This window comes from Salmo salar, chromosome 15, assembly GCF_965601325.2.
Source record: "Salmo salar chromosome 15, fSalSal1, whole genome shotgun sequence".
Classification (NCBI taxonomy): domain Eukaryota; kingdom Metazoa; phylum Chordata; class Actinopteri; order Salmoniformes; family Salmonidae; genus Salmo; species Salmo salar.
Window position 1 is genome coordinate 4,112,862 of NC_138305.1, and position 18,806 is coordinate 4,131,667.

Sequence of the window (18,806 nt, forward strand, 5' to 3'; positions counted from 1 at the left end):
ATGACATCACATTTGTTGTCGTGTTTCATCTATTGTCCCAGTTGAAACTGTAGCAAAAACCTTTCTGTCTTGTGAATGTTGATCATATTGGATTCAAAGGTTTTTTAAATTAATTCAGTTTTATCTTGTGTTTAGTTTTTAAAGATTATGTGCATGTTTGTTGAGTATATTTTCTCCAAGTTATTTTTTCACAAAGAATACCTTTAAACATTTTTGATGTGTTAATATGTTTGTGACATTGGGATAATATATTGTATAATTTGTATTATTTTTTTGTAGAGTAGCTACAGTAGTAGCTGGTACAATTAAATAATTTTTTGTAAAAGTGTAACAAAGTATCTTATTTATTTGTAAGCTCACGTTCAACGTTTCTCCTTCTATTGTATCATAATACTTGTTCATGTTAAGAGATCATCCTGAAATTATAAAGTGCTAATTTGCTATTAAAGTTGACATGTTGCTTCGTCAAATGTTGGCCATTTTCTGCAGTTAAACACAACACTTGATACCTACAATGCTTAACCTTTTTCCCCACTCCTGAACGGCGGTGATAAATTGATTGTTGGACAGACTTATTATTAAGGTGTTCTGCACCATTTGAGATGCCCATCCCGTAGGGGTTTTTTGGTTCTACCAAACCATCAAACCATCAATTTTAATTAGGTGTTTTGTGCTCAGTTGCAGGGGTCTTGGGAGAGAAACAGGAGCCTCATGGTGATGGCTCTACTGGTCCAAACCGTCCACTACCTTCTGTCCAGGATGGGACGCGGTCTACAGCACCAGCTATGAAGAGGAACCTGGAGGACCAGGCAGAGGAAGAAGACTCGAGGCCTAATCACAGCATTTTATCAGACACATCCACACCTAGAAAAGTCATTAAACGCATCACCACCAAACGGAAGGATATCTTTGATTTGCTCCTGCAGAGCAACCCGTTCGACCTTGACAGTGTTTTATTGGCGGCCCAGACAGGAAAGGGTCAGGCGACAACAGGAAGTCTTCATGACTCTGTTGATTCGGTTGTGTTGAGAAGTCAAAGCGCAGGTTTCCTGCTGGAGACAGCAGATTTCAAAGGAAAAGAGGAAGGAAAGGAATGGAACACAGAAAAGCAGGAAATTACAAAATCCTCAGAGGAGCTAACTCTAGCTCAAGATGGGAATCTCTCCCAGCATACTGACCACTGCCAGAGAGAGGAGATCACTCTGGATAGGAATCTCTCCCAGCATACTGACCACTGCCAGAGAGAGGAGATCACTCTAGATAGGAATCTCTGCCAGAGAGAGGAGACTACTCTAGACAGGAATCTCTGCCAGCATACTGACCACTGCCAGAGAGAGGAGATCACTCTAGATAGGAATCTCTGCCAGCATACTGACCACTGCCAGAGAGAGGAGATCACTCTAGATAGGAATCTCTCCCAGCATACTGACCACTGCCAGAGAGAGGAGACTACTCTAGATAGGAATCTCTGCCAGAGAGAGGAGACTACTCTAGACAGGAATCTCTGCCAGAGAGAGGATATCACTCTAGACAGGAATCTCTCCCAGCATACTGACCACTGCCAGAGCCAGAGAGAGGAGATCACTCGAGATAGGAATCTCTCCCAGTATACTGACCACTGCCAGAGCCAGAGAGAGGAGATCACTCTAGATAGGAATCTCTCCCAGTATACTGACCACTGCCAGAGCCAGAGAGAGGAGATCACTCTAGGTAGGAATCTCTCCCAGCATACTGACCACTGCCAGAGAGAGGAGATCACTCTAGATAGGAATCTCTGCCAGAGAGAGGAGACTACTCTAGACAGGAATCTCTGCCAGAGAGAGGAGATTACTCTAGACAGGAATCTCTCCCAGCATACTGACCACTGCCAGAGCCAGAGAGAGGAGACTACTCTAGACATGAATCTCTGCCAGAGAGAGGAGACTACTCTAGATAGGAATCTCTCCCAGCATACTGACCACTGCCAGAGAGAGGAGATCACTCTAGATAGGAATCTTTCCCAGCATACTGACCACTGCCAGAGAGAGGAGATCACTCTAGATATGAATCTCTCCCAGCATACTGACCATTGTCAGAGCCAGAGAGAGGAGATCACTCTAGATAGGAATTTCTCCCAGCATACTGACCACTGCCAGAGAGAGGAGATCACTCTAGATAGGAATCTCTCCCAGCATACTGACCATTGTCAGAGCCAGAGAGAGGAGATCACTCTAGATAGGAATCTCTCCCAGCATACTGACCATTGCCAGAGAGAGGAGCTAACTCTAACTCAAGAGGGGCATCTTTCCCAGCATACTGACCACACATACGAAGCAGGGTTCAATCTAGGTGAATATTTCAATTTTAACCCAACAACGAGTGCTGACGGATACCAACACAATAACACTACCTGGGCAGAGGAAACCAGTCAAAACCCTGACCAGAATACATGTCCTGAAGCCTTAGTGCCGCTAGCTGGATTGGATGCCACAAGAAACAGCATCTCCACCGATAAGTCAAAGGTCACCCTCACCCACCGACCTGCTCGGCCAGAGATTGACCCCATGGACAACACCAGATCTGCGGTAGAGGTTGACCTTAGCCTAATGGACCAGGATGACACCTGCTGTACCCTTATAGACAACGTCTTACTTGTTGAACACCTGTCCCTGTCCAAAGCACCTGTCCCTTTGGAAACCACCGATGCGGTGAATGCCTGTGTGGCTGGGACATCATCTCCATATATTGATGATCAGTGTAAGCTAGACAATGGTCTCCTGTCCAAGGAAGACTTGGAGGAGCAGTGTAGCGTGTCTCTTCTTCTGCCTCATTCAGACGTTACAACAACAATACACCTGGATGTCACAAGACAAGCTTCAATTGTTGACGAGAAGCAGACACAACCAGTAGAGGCACCATCAGCGATGAAGGATGATAATGATGAATATCTTGGCTCTTGCAACACTAGCTCACCATCTCTCCTAGTGGCTGAGGAGCTCCACGGCACTGTGGGGATATCAGAATGTGCAGAGACCAATATCGATACACTGTTTATGCAGAGAGCAAGTCAAATCCCCAAAGCTTCTCCCATTGGATCAGATGTTGGTTTAAAAGCCAACCTGCTAAAATGCACTGGTCTCCATCTCCAGCTGATTGGAGACAGACTGGAGAGAGAGACCACGGCTGCTGTGACTGGTAGAGATGGTGAGAGATGTCATATTGATGGTGGACATCGTGAGGGAGGCTCTGTAACACACAGAGAGTCTAGAGACCCGGATGCTTCTTCTACTGACAAGACTTTGTATTCGGACAATAAAGACAATGGTGCTGACAGCTTCGTTGACTCTGACTGCACCGTGGTCTCTGAGCTGGACCAAGCAGAGACAAAGAACAATGATCTGGGACAAGTTCAAAAGGAGGAGGTGGAAAAAGCTCATGTTCAACTTGATTCAGAAGCGACAATTGCTTCCGTCCAAGATCAAGTGAGAGAAGTAGAAAACCAAACCCCCGGGGCTGAAGTTGAGACTTTAGATACATTAATAGATTACTCTGAGGCGTGTGAGATTAATGGTAATGGATATACTACTACTGTAATGGAAGACTCCACTAGCCTGTTACCCGCTTTAGATAGCTGCCAAGCTAAAGACGGTGTGAAGGAAGATGAACCAGAGATGAACACTATGCAAAGTGATACGGGCAGCGCCAAACAGCACAACAGCTGTAGTCAACACAAGAGGAAAGCCAAGAGCAGTAGAGCCAGACCTGGCAAGAGGCAGGCCAAGCTGTTGTTGAAACCAAAGCCAAAGCCAAACCCTTGGGCATCGCAAAACATCAGTACTAGTTACACAACAGGTGGCGCTGATACCTCGTCTAGTTCAGGTATTGGAATATTGTATTTATGAATAGATTCACTTTTTCAACATTGTTCATTTGATTCATAAATACAGTCAGGTCCATATATTTTTGCACATTGACCAAGTTATTATTATTTTGGCTCTGTACAAATCCACACAATGGATTTGACTATCAAGGTTGAGATTAAAGTTAATTTGAGGATATTTACATCCAAATCGGGTGAACGGTGTAGGAATTACAGCACTTTTTATGTGGTCCCCACAATTTTAGGGGCTCAAAAAGTAATTGGACAAACTAACATGATCATAAATTAAATTGTGAGTTTTAATACTTAGTTGCAAATCCTTTGCAGTCAATGACTGCCTGAAGACTGGAACCCATAGACATCACCAGATGCTGTGTTTCTTCCCTGGTGATTCTCTGCCAGGCCTTTACTGCAGCTGTCTTCAGTTCCTGCTTGTTCTTGGGGCGTTTTGCCTTCAGCAAGTGAACTGCATGCTCAATTAGATTCAGGTCAAGTAATTGACTTGGCCATTGCAAAACATTCCAATTCTTTGTCTTAAAAAAGTATTGGGTTGCTTTCGCAGTATGTTTCGGGTCATTGTCCATCTGCACTGTGAAGTGCCGTCCAATGAGTTTTGAAGCATTTGGCTGAATCTGAGCAGATAATATAGCCCTAAACACTTCAGAATTCATCCTACTGCTTTTGTCAGCAGTCACATCATCAATAAATACAAGGGAACCAGCTCCATTGGCAGCCATACATGCCCATCCTATAACACTACCTCCACCATGCTTCACAGATGAGGTGGTATGCTTCGGATCATGAGCAGCTCCTTCCCTTCTCCATACTCTTCTCTTCCCATCATTCTGGTACAAGTTGATCTTTGTCTCGTCTGTCAATAGGATGTTGTTCCAGAACTGAACAGGCTTTTTTAGATGTTGTTTGACAAACTCTAATCTGGTCTTCCTGTTTTTGAGGCTTACCAGTGGTTTACATCTTGTGGTAAACCATCTTGGTCTTCTCTTGAATGCTGACTTTGACACAGATACGCCTACCTCCTTGATGGTTTTCTTGATCTGGCCAACTGTTGTGAAAGGGTTTTCTTCACCAGGGAAGAACAGTTGTTTTCCGTGGTCTTCCGGGCCTTTTGGTGTTCCTGAGCTCACCAGTACGTTGTTTCTTTTTAAGAATGTACCAAATAGTTGATTTGGGGCTCCCGAGTGGCGCAGCGGTCTAAGGCACTGCATCTCAGTGCTAGAGGCGTCACTACAGACCCTTGTTTTAGTCCAGGCTGTATCACACCCGGCAGTGATTGGGAGTCCCATAGGGCGGCGCACAATTGTCCCAGCGTCGTCCGGGTTAGGGTAGTTAAATAAATAAAATACATTTGGCCACACCTAATGGTTTTGCTATCTCTCTGATCGGTTTGTTTTGATTTTTCAGCCTAATGATGGCTTGCTTCACTGGCAGTGACAGCTGTTTGGCCTTCATATTGAGGGTTAAACAGCAACAGATTCCAAATGCAAATGTCACACTTGAAATCAACTCTAGACATTTTATCCGCTTACTTGTAAATTAACTAATGGGGGAATAACACACACTTGGCCATGGAACAGCTGAGCAGCAAATTACTTTTGGTCCCTTAAAAGAGGGGACCACATATAAAAAATGCTGTAATTCCTACACCGGTCACCTGATTTGGATGTAAATACCCTCAAATTAAAGCTGGAAGTCTGCTGAAAGTTGGCATACAGAGCCAAAATGATAATAACTTGGTCAATATCCAAATATGTATGGCAAACAGATAGTAAAATAAAATAGTAAATCAAATAGAACATCTTACATAATTCTTTGTCTATGACTTTCCCATTGTTGCCACCTTGATCAATCATATTTTATTTATATTTCGTACATATTTTATTTATATGCTCATCTTTCTATCAATGTTTTATCAGTAGGTCCCATGCCTGACACAAAGATTCCCTTGAGGAATCTCCACAAGAGAAACGGTATGGGAGAGAGCCACCTTCACCTGGCATGCAAGAAAGGAGACCTGGCTCTAGTGAGAGGCCTTCTGGAAGCAGGCCTAAATGTCAATCAGATAGATCACGCAGGTTTGTAACAGACCAGACTATATTGTGCTACCAAGCAAAAAGGCAGTAACTGCTCATAGCGTGGAACTGATAAATATGGCTTTTATTTACCTTGGTTTCACAGTTACTGCTAACATGACCCCCGTTTTCTCCAAAACAATACAGTAGAGGCAGGATACTTGTCCACATGATTAAGCATGTATTTAATGTAGCAAAAAATGACATTAACTCATTTTTGACCAAATTAGTAATTACTGCCTTTTTGCTTGGTAGGGCAGTATAGACTATTTCATTTTTATTCACCTTTATTTTTAGCAGGGTGTCATTGAAACCAAGTCCTTTTTTTTTCTTCTTCAAATGAGCCCTGCACACTACAAACACACATCAATAGAAAACTATCAAAATAAAATATTACATTTACAAAACATATCTGGTCAGATCCATGGTTGCTTTCATTCCCCAGTACAGTACTTAAAATGTACAACCTTTTCATATAAAATCAGACTGATCCCCAGCATATCCCCAATATTTTGGGGGGAAACCAGTCCTCTTTTACGATTGTTTTAGCGTTGTGTCTTTCTCTATGTCCATTAGTTACACAATCCTTTTATGCTTTTATCACTGTTTGTAAATGACAACGAATGCTTATAATGCATCGTAACCTGCCTGTGTGTGTGTGTGTGTGTGTGTGTGTGTGTGTGTGTGTGTGCCAGGCTGGACGGCGCTGCATGAGGCCAGTGCTGCAGGCTCCGAGGCTGTGGTCAAGGAGCTACTGCAGGCTGGGGCTGATGTTACCAGTAGAGGTCTGGAGGGCCTCGCTCCTCTACATGATGCTGCTGCCTCAGGACACTACAAGGTACACTACATACTCTGATTGATACGATTGACCGACTTTAGTGACTCACTCACGTTGATTATGATGTACTGACACTTGGATGTGTATTGTATGCCTGTTGAGAATCAAACACCAAGTTATTCCCAACTTCATGTCTGAATATATAGTGCCCTTTATTTTTGTGAATTGTGTGTTTTTCATCAACATTTCTATCAATATTGTTTGATAATGTGAGGCTGAAATGTCGTCCCCCCCCCCCCCGCGTTGAGACCCTCAGGTAGCGCAGCTCCTTCTCCAGTATGGCGCAAACCCCCGAGACAAAAACGCTCTGGGCCAGACCGCTGTAGACCTAGCCTGCCACGACGACATCAAACAACTCCTCTCCACATTCCCAGGCCCTTTTGTCCAACGTGAGCAGCCTAGCGATGCACCTAAACACAAGTATGGGTAGCTGCAGCCCAATATGCTGAACAGAGTATGGGCCCGTGTGTGTGTCGATAGAAGTGGGTGTATGGAAAGCGAATCAACTAATTGGGCAGATTTGTTGCCACTCAAGACAGTTTTGCGTTGCTGATCGGGTTGCACGACAAGTCAATAAGCCAGCAACCAGTGCACCGGTGAGACCTGAGATCTGACCTTAATACCCAGTAGGAAGCTTCTGTTAAAAAGAAAAATGTTATTGCAACCTCTTTGCAATAAGGAATTGAGACCAAAAGCTCAAGAGAAGTTTCAAGTGTTTAATACCAAGGATACAGTCAGTTGAGTGCATACATTTAGAAAGATCACAACACATTTTATACTCTTCCCTTGTAGGCGTCACCTCCCCAGCTAAACATTTTATGACCCCAATGAGTTTCCCTCCTTTTCCCTGTGGAATGTCCATGGTCCTCTCTTTGTTTAGCCAGATGTCAGAATCACAACCCCTCCATCTTCTGTTCTGGGCCTGACCCTGCTCTCTGATCCCAGGCAATTTCCTCTTATCTGATTAGGTCAACCTTTTTAAATTAGCATCCACACAGTTTCATGGACTAAACTCCATTAATACTCACAGTAATCATTCACTAAACAGGATACAAACAAACTACAGTTTAACATGAAACGTGTTACATTTTAACAGAATCCATCACTACCTACCTGGTAGCACGGTCATGTGGCCGGCGGTAGCTAACGTGACCATGTTTTTCCCTCCCATGATTTTATTTCAAGTAAGACAGCAGCCTACACAATAAATAATTAATATTGTTAACCATCCAGATGTCACTTTGACACATGCACAGTCTACTCAAACGGCAACAACACAGGGACACAGTGCCATATGCTCCCGCTTGACAAGCACTACTGTCCGGCAATGGCGTGGGAAGTAGCTACCTAGTATCAGGGTGATGGTCACAGTAAGCACACAATGCATGAAGCAACAGTTCACCCATCATCAGTGCTTTAAATTACAAAAGTAAAAAATATCTTCAGTTTTATAACTGAAAATGTAAGATTATTTGTGTAAAATCGAACAGTGAAATGCGACTCAGACTCATCCAGTAGTCCCAATCTCTCGTGGTATGCTAGCTCTATGTAATGTCTGGTAGCGGAAGAAAAAGAACCCGCATCTTAACAAAACCGTCTAACCCAGGGTTTCCCAAACTAGGGCCTGGGGCCCCCATGTTTTGTTTTAGGCCCTAGCACTACACAGCTGATTCAAATAATCAAAGCTCTGTCAAAGGACAGAGTTTGGGAAACCCTGGTCTAAGCAGAGCGCTTTCGACACACCCACTGCTATCCACACATCCATTACTTTCCTTTCGACACACCCACTCGCCCATAATCCGGTCACCATGATGAGCAGCAGCTACACCCTTCTCTGTAACCAAGGTACATAACATTCATCTTTTGCAGACCTGGTTTCAAATACTATTTGAAATCATTTCAAATACTGTAGCTGCGCTTGATTGAGCTTGCCTATTGCAATGAAACCAATAGAATGATTTCAAATCGTATTTGAACCCAGGTGTGTAAGAGGCACATTCCCAGCCTGCCTCTCCTGAGATATTTATAGTACAGGCCACGATGCTGCAATATTGATTAGAGGGTACGTTGACGAAAGTTCAATGGGATATTTTTAGGCCTCAGATTGACAGGCCCGAAGTGCTTTTTTTAAAATCCTATTCGGCTGTTACTGTCCAGATTTACGCATTTGTTATCAGTTGTCAAAATTGACAACATCACTTTTTTGATCATAAATATAAAATAGATTTTAGATGAGACATGGATGCACAACACTCTTTACAACATGTACATAAAGAGCAGGGTTGGGGTCAAATGAGGTCAGTCAATTCAGGAAGTTATTGGAATTTAAAATGTAAATCATTTTGAGTATTGAGAAGTCATCGAAAATGTATTTTTTTAAAACATTTTACAATAATTAAGTAACAATGTCAGTTTACTTTTTGTATTGACTGTCTTCATTTTGAATTGACCCTGATAAAGAGACATAGTGTTAGCTGCAACTCTTAACAATATCAGTTGTCCATGACCTGAGAGAATGTGGTATGTATTCATTCAGGAAGTTCTGCGCCCTCTGAGAGGCCCTCTGAGCGTTGTGGTGTCTCTAGGTCTGTGTCTGAGGGTCGCAGCAGAAGGAAGCCAGTTGTCCCAGCCCATCTCTGCTGTGAAGGCGACTGGGAAAGGCACAAAGCCAGACACACAGGTGTCAGGGATACAGACAGAGACGGACAGCCAGGAGACGGAGAACGAGACAGGCAGCCTGGTGACATTCAGCCCAGACAGAAAGACAGCACCACTGAGACAGTAAAAGCTAAATACAGTACACACCTCTGAAAGTTGGGGAATAAATACTAGTTTAACATTAGAGTTAGTTCTTTAGGAATTTCTTTGAGAGAAAAAGAGAATATTTGAACGAGTACAACATGTTTTAATGTAAGAATTATCTAGCATTGGGTTGGATTCTGTGTCTAGTCTAGTCAAATCAAAGTTTATTGGTTGTGCACACAGTTTAGCAGATTTTATAGTGCTTGAAGCCAAATACTTATGTTACTAGCTCCTTACAATGCAGTAAAATGTCAACAAATACACAAATAATCAAAATTAAAAATAAATAAAACATCTTCAAATGTCAGAATGAATCCAATTAACCCACATGGCACTGTAACAGTAATCCAAATGCAATTTAGTCAGCTTAAAATTAGTCATTAGAAAATATTGGAACATTGATATGTATAATAAGATCCCCTTTTATGTTCTTTCTCTAGCTGTATCCCTCTGAAGCTATCACTACGGCTCTGGAGGATGTGGAGCGAAAACAAGAGGAAATGTCAACCTGGAAATTAAATAAGTCAGAGGATGCAGGTAAAACAGCCGAAGGCAAACTTAAGGAGGCTTGACAATGACGCAGATACACTTTCATTGAGTATTGGCTTGAAATCACACACCACAAGGATTGAATAGTCCTTCAAAATGTTCTCTCACACAAACCTCTCCTGATATGTCTATTTTATGTTTATTCAACAACAGTTCTGGCGGGAAAACAGGGCTCATATCCACAAAACGCCATAAGTGATAATAATAGATACATTTTACTCTCATAGGTACAAAGAAAAGCTATACATGAAGCCTCTTTATTCATAAGAGTCCACTAAGGTCAACAGATATTTAGGAGTCCTCATGAGCTGTCCTCATCATTTCAGAGTGACCAGCAGCTGTCTGGATAATAGAACAATGTAGTGAGTCAGTGGGTCCTGCTCCACATGCAGCTGTCTGGATAATAGAACAATGTAGTGAGTCAGTGGTTCCTGCTCCACATGCAGCTGTCTGGATAATAGAACAATGTAGTGAGTCAGTGGGTCCTGCTCCACATGCAGCTGTCTGGATAATAGAACAATGTAGTGAGTCAGTGGTTCAGTGGTAAAAAAATATGCATGCCAACATATTAGGCAATTGAGAGTAGGCAAAGGGATGGTGTCAGGCGACAATTATTTCAAATGTTTTACCATTGCAACATTTGATGTACAGTCACATTCACCGTGGTTCTCTGGAGTGTTGGTTATTCCACATACTTGTTACAATGTCAATGAGCGACATCACTATATTTCCTTTGCGCTACCTCAAACTGTCGTGATTATCAGCTGAGATAAACTTTTTAGGAGTTGATTTTACTCCTGGCTCAGAGTTTGTCAGAGCACTGGCTTAACATCACCCCAAAACCTACGCTGAGCTGGGAGGTTTTTGTTGTTGTAAAACAGGTTTTAACATGATTCCTAAGAACTTTTCTCTGACACCTCACCTACTCATTTGTTTAAATTTCCCTGTAGACAAATTGACGATGGCGCTATCAGAGATCCAGAGTGTTCTGAATGTTGTGCTGGAGAAGCAGCAGGCAGAGAAAGATGACCTCACCAAGAAGTACAGGTCTGGAAACAACACTGCTTCCTATTGCTTCACAACATCTTGAGTTTCAAGTTTATCACGTTTTGTATACACACCCCATCCACACACACACACCCCATCCACACACACACACCCCACCCACACATGCCAGCATCCTGAGTGTGATGTTTATCAAGCTCTGCTGTGTGACTCAGCTTATTGGTGAGTCAGTGACTAAAGAAAACAGTGGGGTGCATAGAATTAAAAAACAGAAAGGGTGACCACCTTGTCGTACGAAAGCATTTTGCAAAGCTTAAACCTCATCATTAATAATTCTTAATTATGAAACCTCATTATAAAACCTCATATGTTGCGGCGTCACTACAGCCTGGGGTTCGATCCCACAAACGGCTGTGAACGGGAGTCCCATAGGGTGGCACACAATTGGCCCAGCGTCGTCCAGGTTAGGGGAGGGTTTGGCCGGGGGGGGCTTTACTTGGCTCATCGCGCTCTAGCGACTCCTTGTGGCGGGCCGGGCGCCTGCAGGCTGACTCTGGTCATCAGTTGAACGGTGATTCCTCCGACACATTGGTGGAGCTGGCTTCCAGGTTAAGCGAGCGGGTGGTAAGAAGTGAAGTTTGGTGGGTCATGTTTTGGAGGAAGCATGATTCGACCTGCTGCTCCAGTTTCAACTGTTCTGCCTGCGGCTATGGAACCCTGACCTGTTCACCGGACGTGCTTGTTGCACCCTCGACAACTACTATGATTATTATTATTTGACCATGCTGGTCATTTATGAACATTTTAACATTTTAACATCTTGACCATGTTCTGTTATAATATCCACCCTGCACAGCCAGAAGAGGACTGGCCACCCCTCATAGCCTGGTTCCTCTCTAGGTTTCTTCCTAGGTTTTTGTTTTTCCTAGCCACCGTGCTTCTTTCACATGCTTTGCTTGCTGTTTGGGGTTTTAGGCTGGGTTTCTGTACAGCACTTTGAGATATCAGCTGATGTACGAAGGGCTATATAAAAATAAATTTGATTGAAAATTTGATTGACCTTCGCCTCTCGCGAGCCTGTTGGGGAGATGCAGCGATGAGACAAGATCGTTATCACGAAAATGGGGAGGGGGGGGGTAAAAAATAAATAAATAAAACTCATTATAAAAACCTCATTATTAAAACATTAAATCTCATTATAATCTGGCAGCGTGATTTAATTTGAAACTTTTCTTCAACAATGTGCGTTATAAAGAGGCAGCTAGATGGTGAAGCGTGATTCATCCCTCCAGAGAACGTGTTTCCACTGCTCCAGAGTCCAATGCCAGCGAGTTTTACACCACTCCAGCCAGCGCTTGGTATTGAGCATGGTGATTTTAGGCTTGTGTGCGGTTGCTCGGCCATGGAAACCCAATTCATGAAGCTCCCGACAAACAGTTATTGTGCTGTCGTTGCTTCCAGAGGCAGTTAGGAACTCAGTAGGAAGTGTTTCAAACGAGGACATACTATTTTTACTCACTTCAGCAACTGGTGGTCCTGTTCGGCTGAGACATTGTTGCTCCTAGTTTCCACTTCACAATAACAGCACTTACAGTTGACCGGGGTAGTTCTAGCAGGGCAGAAATTTGACTAACTGACTTGTTGGAAAGGTGGCATCCTACGACGGTGCCACGTTGAAAGTCTCTGAGCTCTTCAGTAAGACCATTCTACTGCCAATGTTTGTCTATGGAGCATGGCTGCGTGGTTGATTTTCAGCCACACCTGTCAGCAGGTGTGGCTGAAATAGCCAAATCCACTAATTTGAAGGGGTGTCCACATACTTTTGTATATATAGTGTATCTCTGTGGGGGTCAACATGTATTAGGGTCACAGTACTGTAAAGGTTATTATGAGTTATGAGTTTATTATGGGAAGAGTTGAGCATCTCTCGTAAGGTTAGATACATTCCTAAAATACTTTGTTGTATGGATAAGTTATTCTCCTTCAATTTCTCTTCATCCTCTTCTCCTTCTTCCTTCTCCTGTTCCTCCTTCTCCTGTTCCTCCTCTTCCTCTTCTCTTCCTCCTCTTCTCCCCGTCTTCCTTTCCTCCTCGTTCTCCTCCTCTTCTTCTTCTCCCCCTTCTTCCTTTCCTTCTCTTCCTTCTCCTTCTTCGTTTCCTCCTCGTCCTCCTCCTCTTCCTTCTCCTTCTTTTTCCTTTCCTTTCCCTCTCCTCTTCCTTCTCCTCCTTCCTCCTTTCCTCCTCCTCGTCCTCTTCCTCCTCCTTCCTTTCCTCTTTCTTCCTCCTCGTCTTCCTCTTCCTTCTCTTTCCTCCTTCTCCTCCTTCCTCCTTTCCTTCTCCTCCTCGTCCTCTCCTCTTCTTCTTCTTCTCCTGCAGGATAGCGTCAGACTCGTTCCGGCAGGGAGTGCTGCGTGGTCAGCTGACCTCGTTGGCGTCGCGTCAGAAGAGGCTGCTGGGTATCCTCCAGAAGCAAAGCGACTTCAAGCTCCAGCTCCGCACCCGGAGGGGCCCGACCCTGACTCAGCACCCCAAGACACAGCACTCCCAGGCGGGGAGAGATCAGAACATCTCCCCCTTATCAACCACCACTTCCAGCCATGCTCCCTCAGAAAGGAGCCTCGCAGGCAGCCACGAGGGGAGCCACGCTTCCCACTTGTTCAGCTCTACTGGTAGTCACGACAACCGAGACAAACAAGAAGGTAGTAGCCAGACATCTCAGGTAGCGCCGCCTCGAACACAACCTCCAACACGATCCGCTACCATGGAAACACTCCCTTGGATCGCCACCACGCCTATCCCTCAGCACACCACCAGGTATTTCCTGGTACCAATGCCCATGGCTCTTCCCTCATCGTCTCTGGCTCCACCCACCAGCACCACTCGGATCAGTAAGGAAATTCCAACACAACACCGGGATGACAATAACAACAAAAACAACACTACCTTTCCATCACAACAAGGAAACAGAAACAGCAAACCACAACATGGAAACATGCCTGACATGGGAAGCAAGGTGTTACAACAAGGGCCGGCCAGTGATGGAGAAGAGAACAGGAAGTTGATCAGGCTCATCAAGAGAGGGATCATCACACCAGGAGAGGATGTACTACAGCTGATGTGGAGGGTGAGGCAGGGCTGGGGACAATTCCATTTAAATGTAATCAATTCAGGAAGGTAAGTTCGATTCACATTTTCCTCATTGTTTTCGATGAGGAACGTCATATACAGTATATATTTCGATAGAAAAGGTCAATTTAACGTTCATATAAAATCATATATTTCCTAATATTTCAATGTAAAGGTTTAAATGATATGGCCATATTCTGTTCTGTCTTCCAGGGCTGTGTCCACCAGGCGTCTCTGCTCCTAGAAGGCTGGATCAGAGACAGCGTCACGGGCAAAGACTTCCAGGCCCCAGAGCTCTGGGTTGCAGCTATCCTGGGAAACAACATCCCTGTTTCCTCAGCCTACGCCTGGGACAAGGTCAACACTACACTACAGTCTTCTATTAGGAAATACACTACAAACACATTGATCATTTAATGGGACAAATCTTAGAATATTTTGACTGCATACCTTGCTGAAAGTTATTTTCAGGTAGCCTAAAGTTAGTTCTCTTTCTTCCCACTTAAAAGTGTTTGTTGCTTTGGGGACCTTTGCACCCCTGTCTGGAAATTAATCTAGGAAAGACTGCGCTGTCCTGAGCCCAAGCTGGTAGAGAAGTTTGCCCCAGTGCTTGAAATGGATTGAAATAGGTGTTGGTACTTCATTTGGGGTGTTAAAACCCCACTGTCGAACATAGCAAAACACATCACATTCTGGAGAACTGGTACAGTGTTTTGTTACTAAAGTTATCATAAGAAAAAGAAGGAAGTCGACTCATTCCTATTGATCTGGCTGAGTTTCAGTTTGTTCTGTGCTTGTTTAATTGGTGTAAATATTTACTTTGGAAACGGAAACAGATCGAGTTTTAATCAAGTATTTGGATTTATCTTGATCTCTTTGAACATGGGTGATCATATCAAAACCTTCTCTCTTACATAAGAAGAAGAAGAAACACACACCCACAAAAACACTTGCCAGGACTATTGACGTTGGATTGTCATCTCCATAGCGATGTTTAATAAACAGTAGAACTAAAGGCTGTCGTGGTCAACATACTGAAACTTATCTGAATCTAGGGCTTGTCTGCTGTCCTAGACTGGTTGGTGCATTGTGGGCCGTAAAGCTGAATGTTGTCTTGGCTGACGAATGCTGCTATGTGGTACATTGAAAGAGGATTGCTTCATAAAATAGACATAACCATCTATAGATTTATAGTAATTTTATTATTGATTTCAGGGGATAGCTGAAGCACAGCTAGGGGACAGCTAGAGGATAGCTGAAGCACAGCTAGGGGACAGCTAGAGGACAGCTGAAGCACAGCTAGAAGATAGCTGAAGCACAGCTAGAGGACAGGTAGAGGACAGCTGAAGCACAGCTAGAGGACAGGTAGAGGACAGCTGAAGCACAGCTAGAGGACAGGTAGAGGACAGCTGAAGCACAGCTAGAGGACAGGTAAAGGACAGCTCGAGGACAACTAGAGGCAAGCTGAAGCACAGCTAGAGGACAGCTAGAGGCAAGCTGAAGCACAGCTAGAGGCAAGCTGAAGCACAGCTAGAGGACAGTTGAAGCACAGCTAGAGGACAGCTGAAGCACAGCTAGAGGACAGTTGAAGCACAGCTAGAGGACAGCTGAAGCACAGGTAGAGGACAGCTAGAGGATTGCTGAAGCACAGCTAGGGGACAGATAGAGAACAGCTGAAGCACCGCTAGAAGATAGCTGAAGCACAGCTGAAGCACAGCTAGAGGCAAGCTGAAGCACAGCTAGAGGCAAGCTGAAGCACAGCTAGAGGCAAGCTGAAGCACAGCTAGAGGACAGCTGAAGCACAGCTAGAGGACAGCTGAAGCACAGCTAGAGGACAGTTGAAGCACAGCTAGAGGACAGCTGAAGCACAGGTAGAGGACAGCTAGAGGATTGCTGAAGCACAGCTAGGGGACAGATAGAGAACAGCTGAAGCACCGCTAGAAGATAGCTGAAGCACAGCTGAAGCACAGCTTGAGGACAGCTAGAGGACAGCTGAAGCACAGCTAGAGGACAGATAGAGAACAGCAGAAGCACAGCTTGGGGACAGATAGAGAACAGCAAAAGCACCGCTAGAAGATAGCTGAAGCACAGCTAGAGGACAGCTGAAGCACAGGTAGAGGACAGCTGAAGCACAGGTAGAGGACAGCTGAAGCACAGGTAGAGGACAGCTGAAGCACAGGTAGAGGGCAGCTAGAGGATTGCTGAAGCACAGCTAGGGGACAGATAGAGAACAGCTGAAGCACCGCTAGAAGATAACTGAAGCACAGCTAGAGGACAGCTGAAGCACAGCTAGAGGACAGCTAGAGGACAGCTGAAGAACAGCTAGAGGACAGCTAGAGGACAGCTGAAGCACAGATAGAGGACAGCTAGAGGATTGCTTAAGCACAGCTTGGGGACAGATAGAGAACAGCTAAAGCACCGCTTGAAGATAGCTGAAGCACAGCTAGAGGACAGCTAGAGGATTGCTGAAGCACAGCTAGAGGACAGCTGAAGCACAGGTAGAAGATAGCTGAAGCACAGCTAGAGGACAGCTAGAGGACAACTAGAGGAAAGCTAGAGGACAGCTAGAGGCAAGCTGAAGCACAGCTAGAGGACAGCTGAAGCACAGGTAGAGGACAGCTAGAGGACAGCTGAAGCACAGCTAGGGGACAGCTGAAGCACAGCTAGAGGACAGCTGAAGCACAGCTAGAGGACAGCTGAAGCACAGCTAGAGGACAGCTAGAGGATTGCTGAAGCACAGCTAGAAGACAGCTAAAGGACAGATAGAAGACAGCTGAAGCACATCTAGAGGATAGCTGAAGCACAGGTAGAGGACAGCTGAAGCACAGGTAGAGGACAGCTGAAGCACAGGTAGAGGATAGCTGAAGCACAGCTAGAGGATAGCTGAAGCACAGCTAGAGGACAGCTGAAGCACAGCTAGAGGACAGCTGAAGCACAGGTAGAGGACAGCTAGAGGATTGCTGAAGCACAGCTAGGGGACAGCTAGAAGACAGATAGAGGACAGCTGAAGCACATCTAGAGGACAGCTAGAAGACAGATAGAGGATAGCTGAAGCACATCTAGAGGACAGCTAGAGGACAGCTAGAAGACAGATAGAGGATAGCTGAAGCACAGCTAGAAGACAGATAGAGGATAGCTGAAGCACAGCTAGAGGACAGCTGAAGCACTGCTAAAAGATAGCTGTAGGACAGCTAGAGGACACCTAGAGGATTGCTGAAGCACAGCTAGAGGACAGCTGAAGCACAGGTAGAGGACAGCTAGAGGACAGCTAGAGGCAAGCTGAAGCACAGCTAGAGGCAAGCTGAAGCACAGCTAGAGGACAGCTGAAGCACAGCTAGAGGACAGCTGAAGCACAGCTAGAGGACAGTGGAAGCACAGCTAGAGAAAAGCTAGAGGACAGCGGAAGCACAGCTAGAGGACAGCTGAAGCACAGGATGAGGACAGCTAGAGGATTGCTGAAGCGCAGGTAGAGGACAGCTAGAGGACAGCTGAAGCACAGCTAGGGGACAGATAGAGAACAGCTGAAGCACCGCTAGAAGATAGCTGAAGCACAGCTAGAGGACAGCTGAAGCACAGCTAGAGGACAGCTGAAGCACGGCTAGAGGACAGCTGGAGCACAGTCAGAGGACAGCTGGAGCACAGTCAGAGGACAGCTGAAGCACAGTCAGAGGACAGCTGAAGCACAGCTAGAGGACAGCTGAAGCACAGCTAGAGGACAGCTGAAGCACAGCTAGAGGACAGCTGAAGCACAGCTAGAGGACAGCTGAAGCACAGCTAGAGGACAGCTGAAGCAAGCTGAAGCACAGCTTGAGGCCAGCTGAAGCACAGCTAGAGGCCAGCTGAAGCACAGCTAGAGGCCAGCTGAAGCACAGCTAGAGGACAGCTAGAGGACAGTTGAAGCACAGCTAGAGGACAGTTGAAGCACAGCTAGAGGACAGCTGAAGCACAGCTAGAGGACAGCTGAAGCACAGCTAGAGGACAGCTGAAGCACAGCTAGAGGACAGCTGAAGCACAGCTAGAGGACAGCTGAAGCACAGTTAGAGGACAGCTGAAGCACAGCTAGAGGACAGCTGAAGCACAGGTAGAGGACAGCTAGAGGATTGCTGAAGCACAGCTAGGGGACAGATAGAGAACAGCTGAAGCACCGCTAGAAGATAGCTGAAACACAGCTAGAGGACAGCTGAAGCACAGCTAGAAGACAGCTGAAGCACAGTTAAAGGACAGCTGAAGCACAGGTAGAGGACAGCTGAAGCACAGCTAGAGGACAGCTGAAGCACAGCTAGAGGACAGCTAGAGGACAGCTGAAGCACAGCTAGAAGATAGCTGAAGCACAGCTAGGGGACAGATAGAGAACAGCTGAAGCACCGCTAGAAGATAGCTGAAACACAGCTAGAGGACAGCTGAAGCACAGCTAGAGGACAGCTGAAGCACAGCTAGAGGACAGCTGAAGCACAGCTAGAGGACAGCTAGAGGACAGCTGAAGCACAGCTAGAAGATAGCTGAAGCACAGCTAGAGGACAGGTAGAGGACAGCTGAAG

At 45.2% G+C, this 18,806-nt stretch overlaps 1 protein-coding gene across 2 annotated transcripts in view; it reads left to right on the top strand.

Annotated features, from left to right (window-relative positions):
• Positions 1-18,806, top strand: part of LOC106570830 (uncharacterized) — a 106,200-nt gene that overhangs the window by 37,677 nt on the left and 49,717 nt on the right. For both annotated transcript variants that reach the window (XM_082961555.1, XM_082961556.1), the window contains exons 17-25: positions 679-3,858; positions 5,794-5,952; positions 6,645-6,787; positions 7,044-7,176; positions 9,324-9,568; positions 10,030-10,126; positions 11,089-11,185; positions 13,519-14,266; positions 14,482-14,625. In XM_082961555.1, coding sequence (XP_082817681.1) covers positions 679-3,858; positions 5,794-5,952; positions 6,645-6,787; positions 7,044-7,176; positions 9,324-9,568; positions 10,030-10,126; positions 11,089-11,185; positions 13,519-14,266; positions 14,482-14,625 — 4,946 coding nt within the window. The remainder of the gene's footprint in view (positions 1-678; positions 3,859-5,793; positions 5,953-6,644; positions 6,788-7,043; positions 7,177-9,323; positions 9,569-10,029; positions 10,127-11,088; positions 11,186-13,518; positions 14,267-14,481; positions 14,626-18,806) is intronic.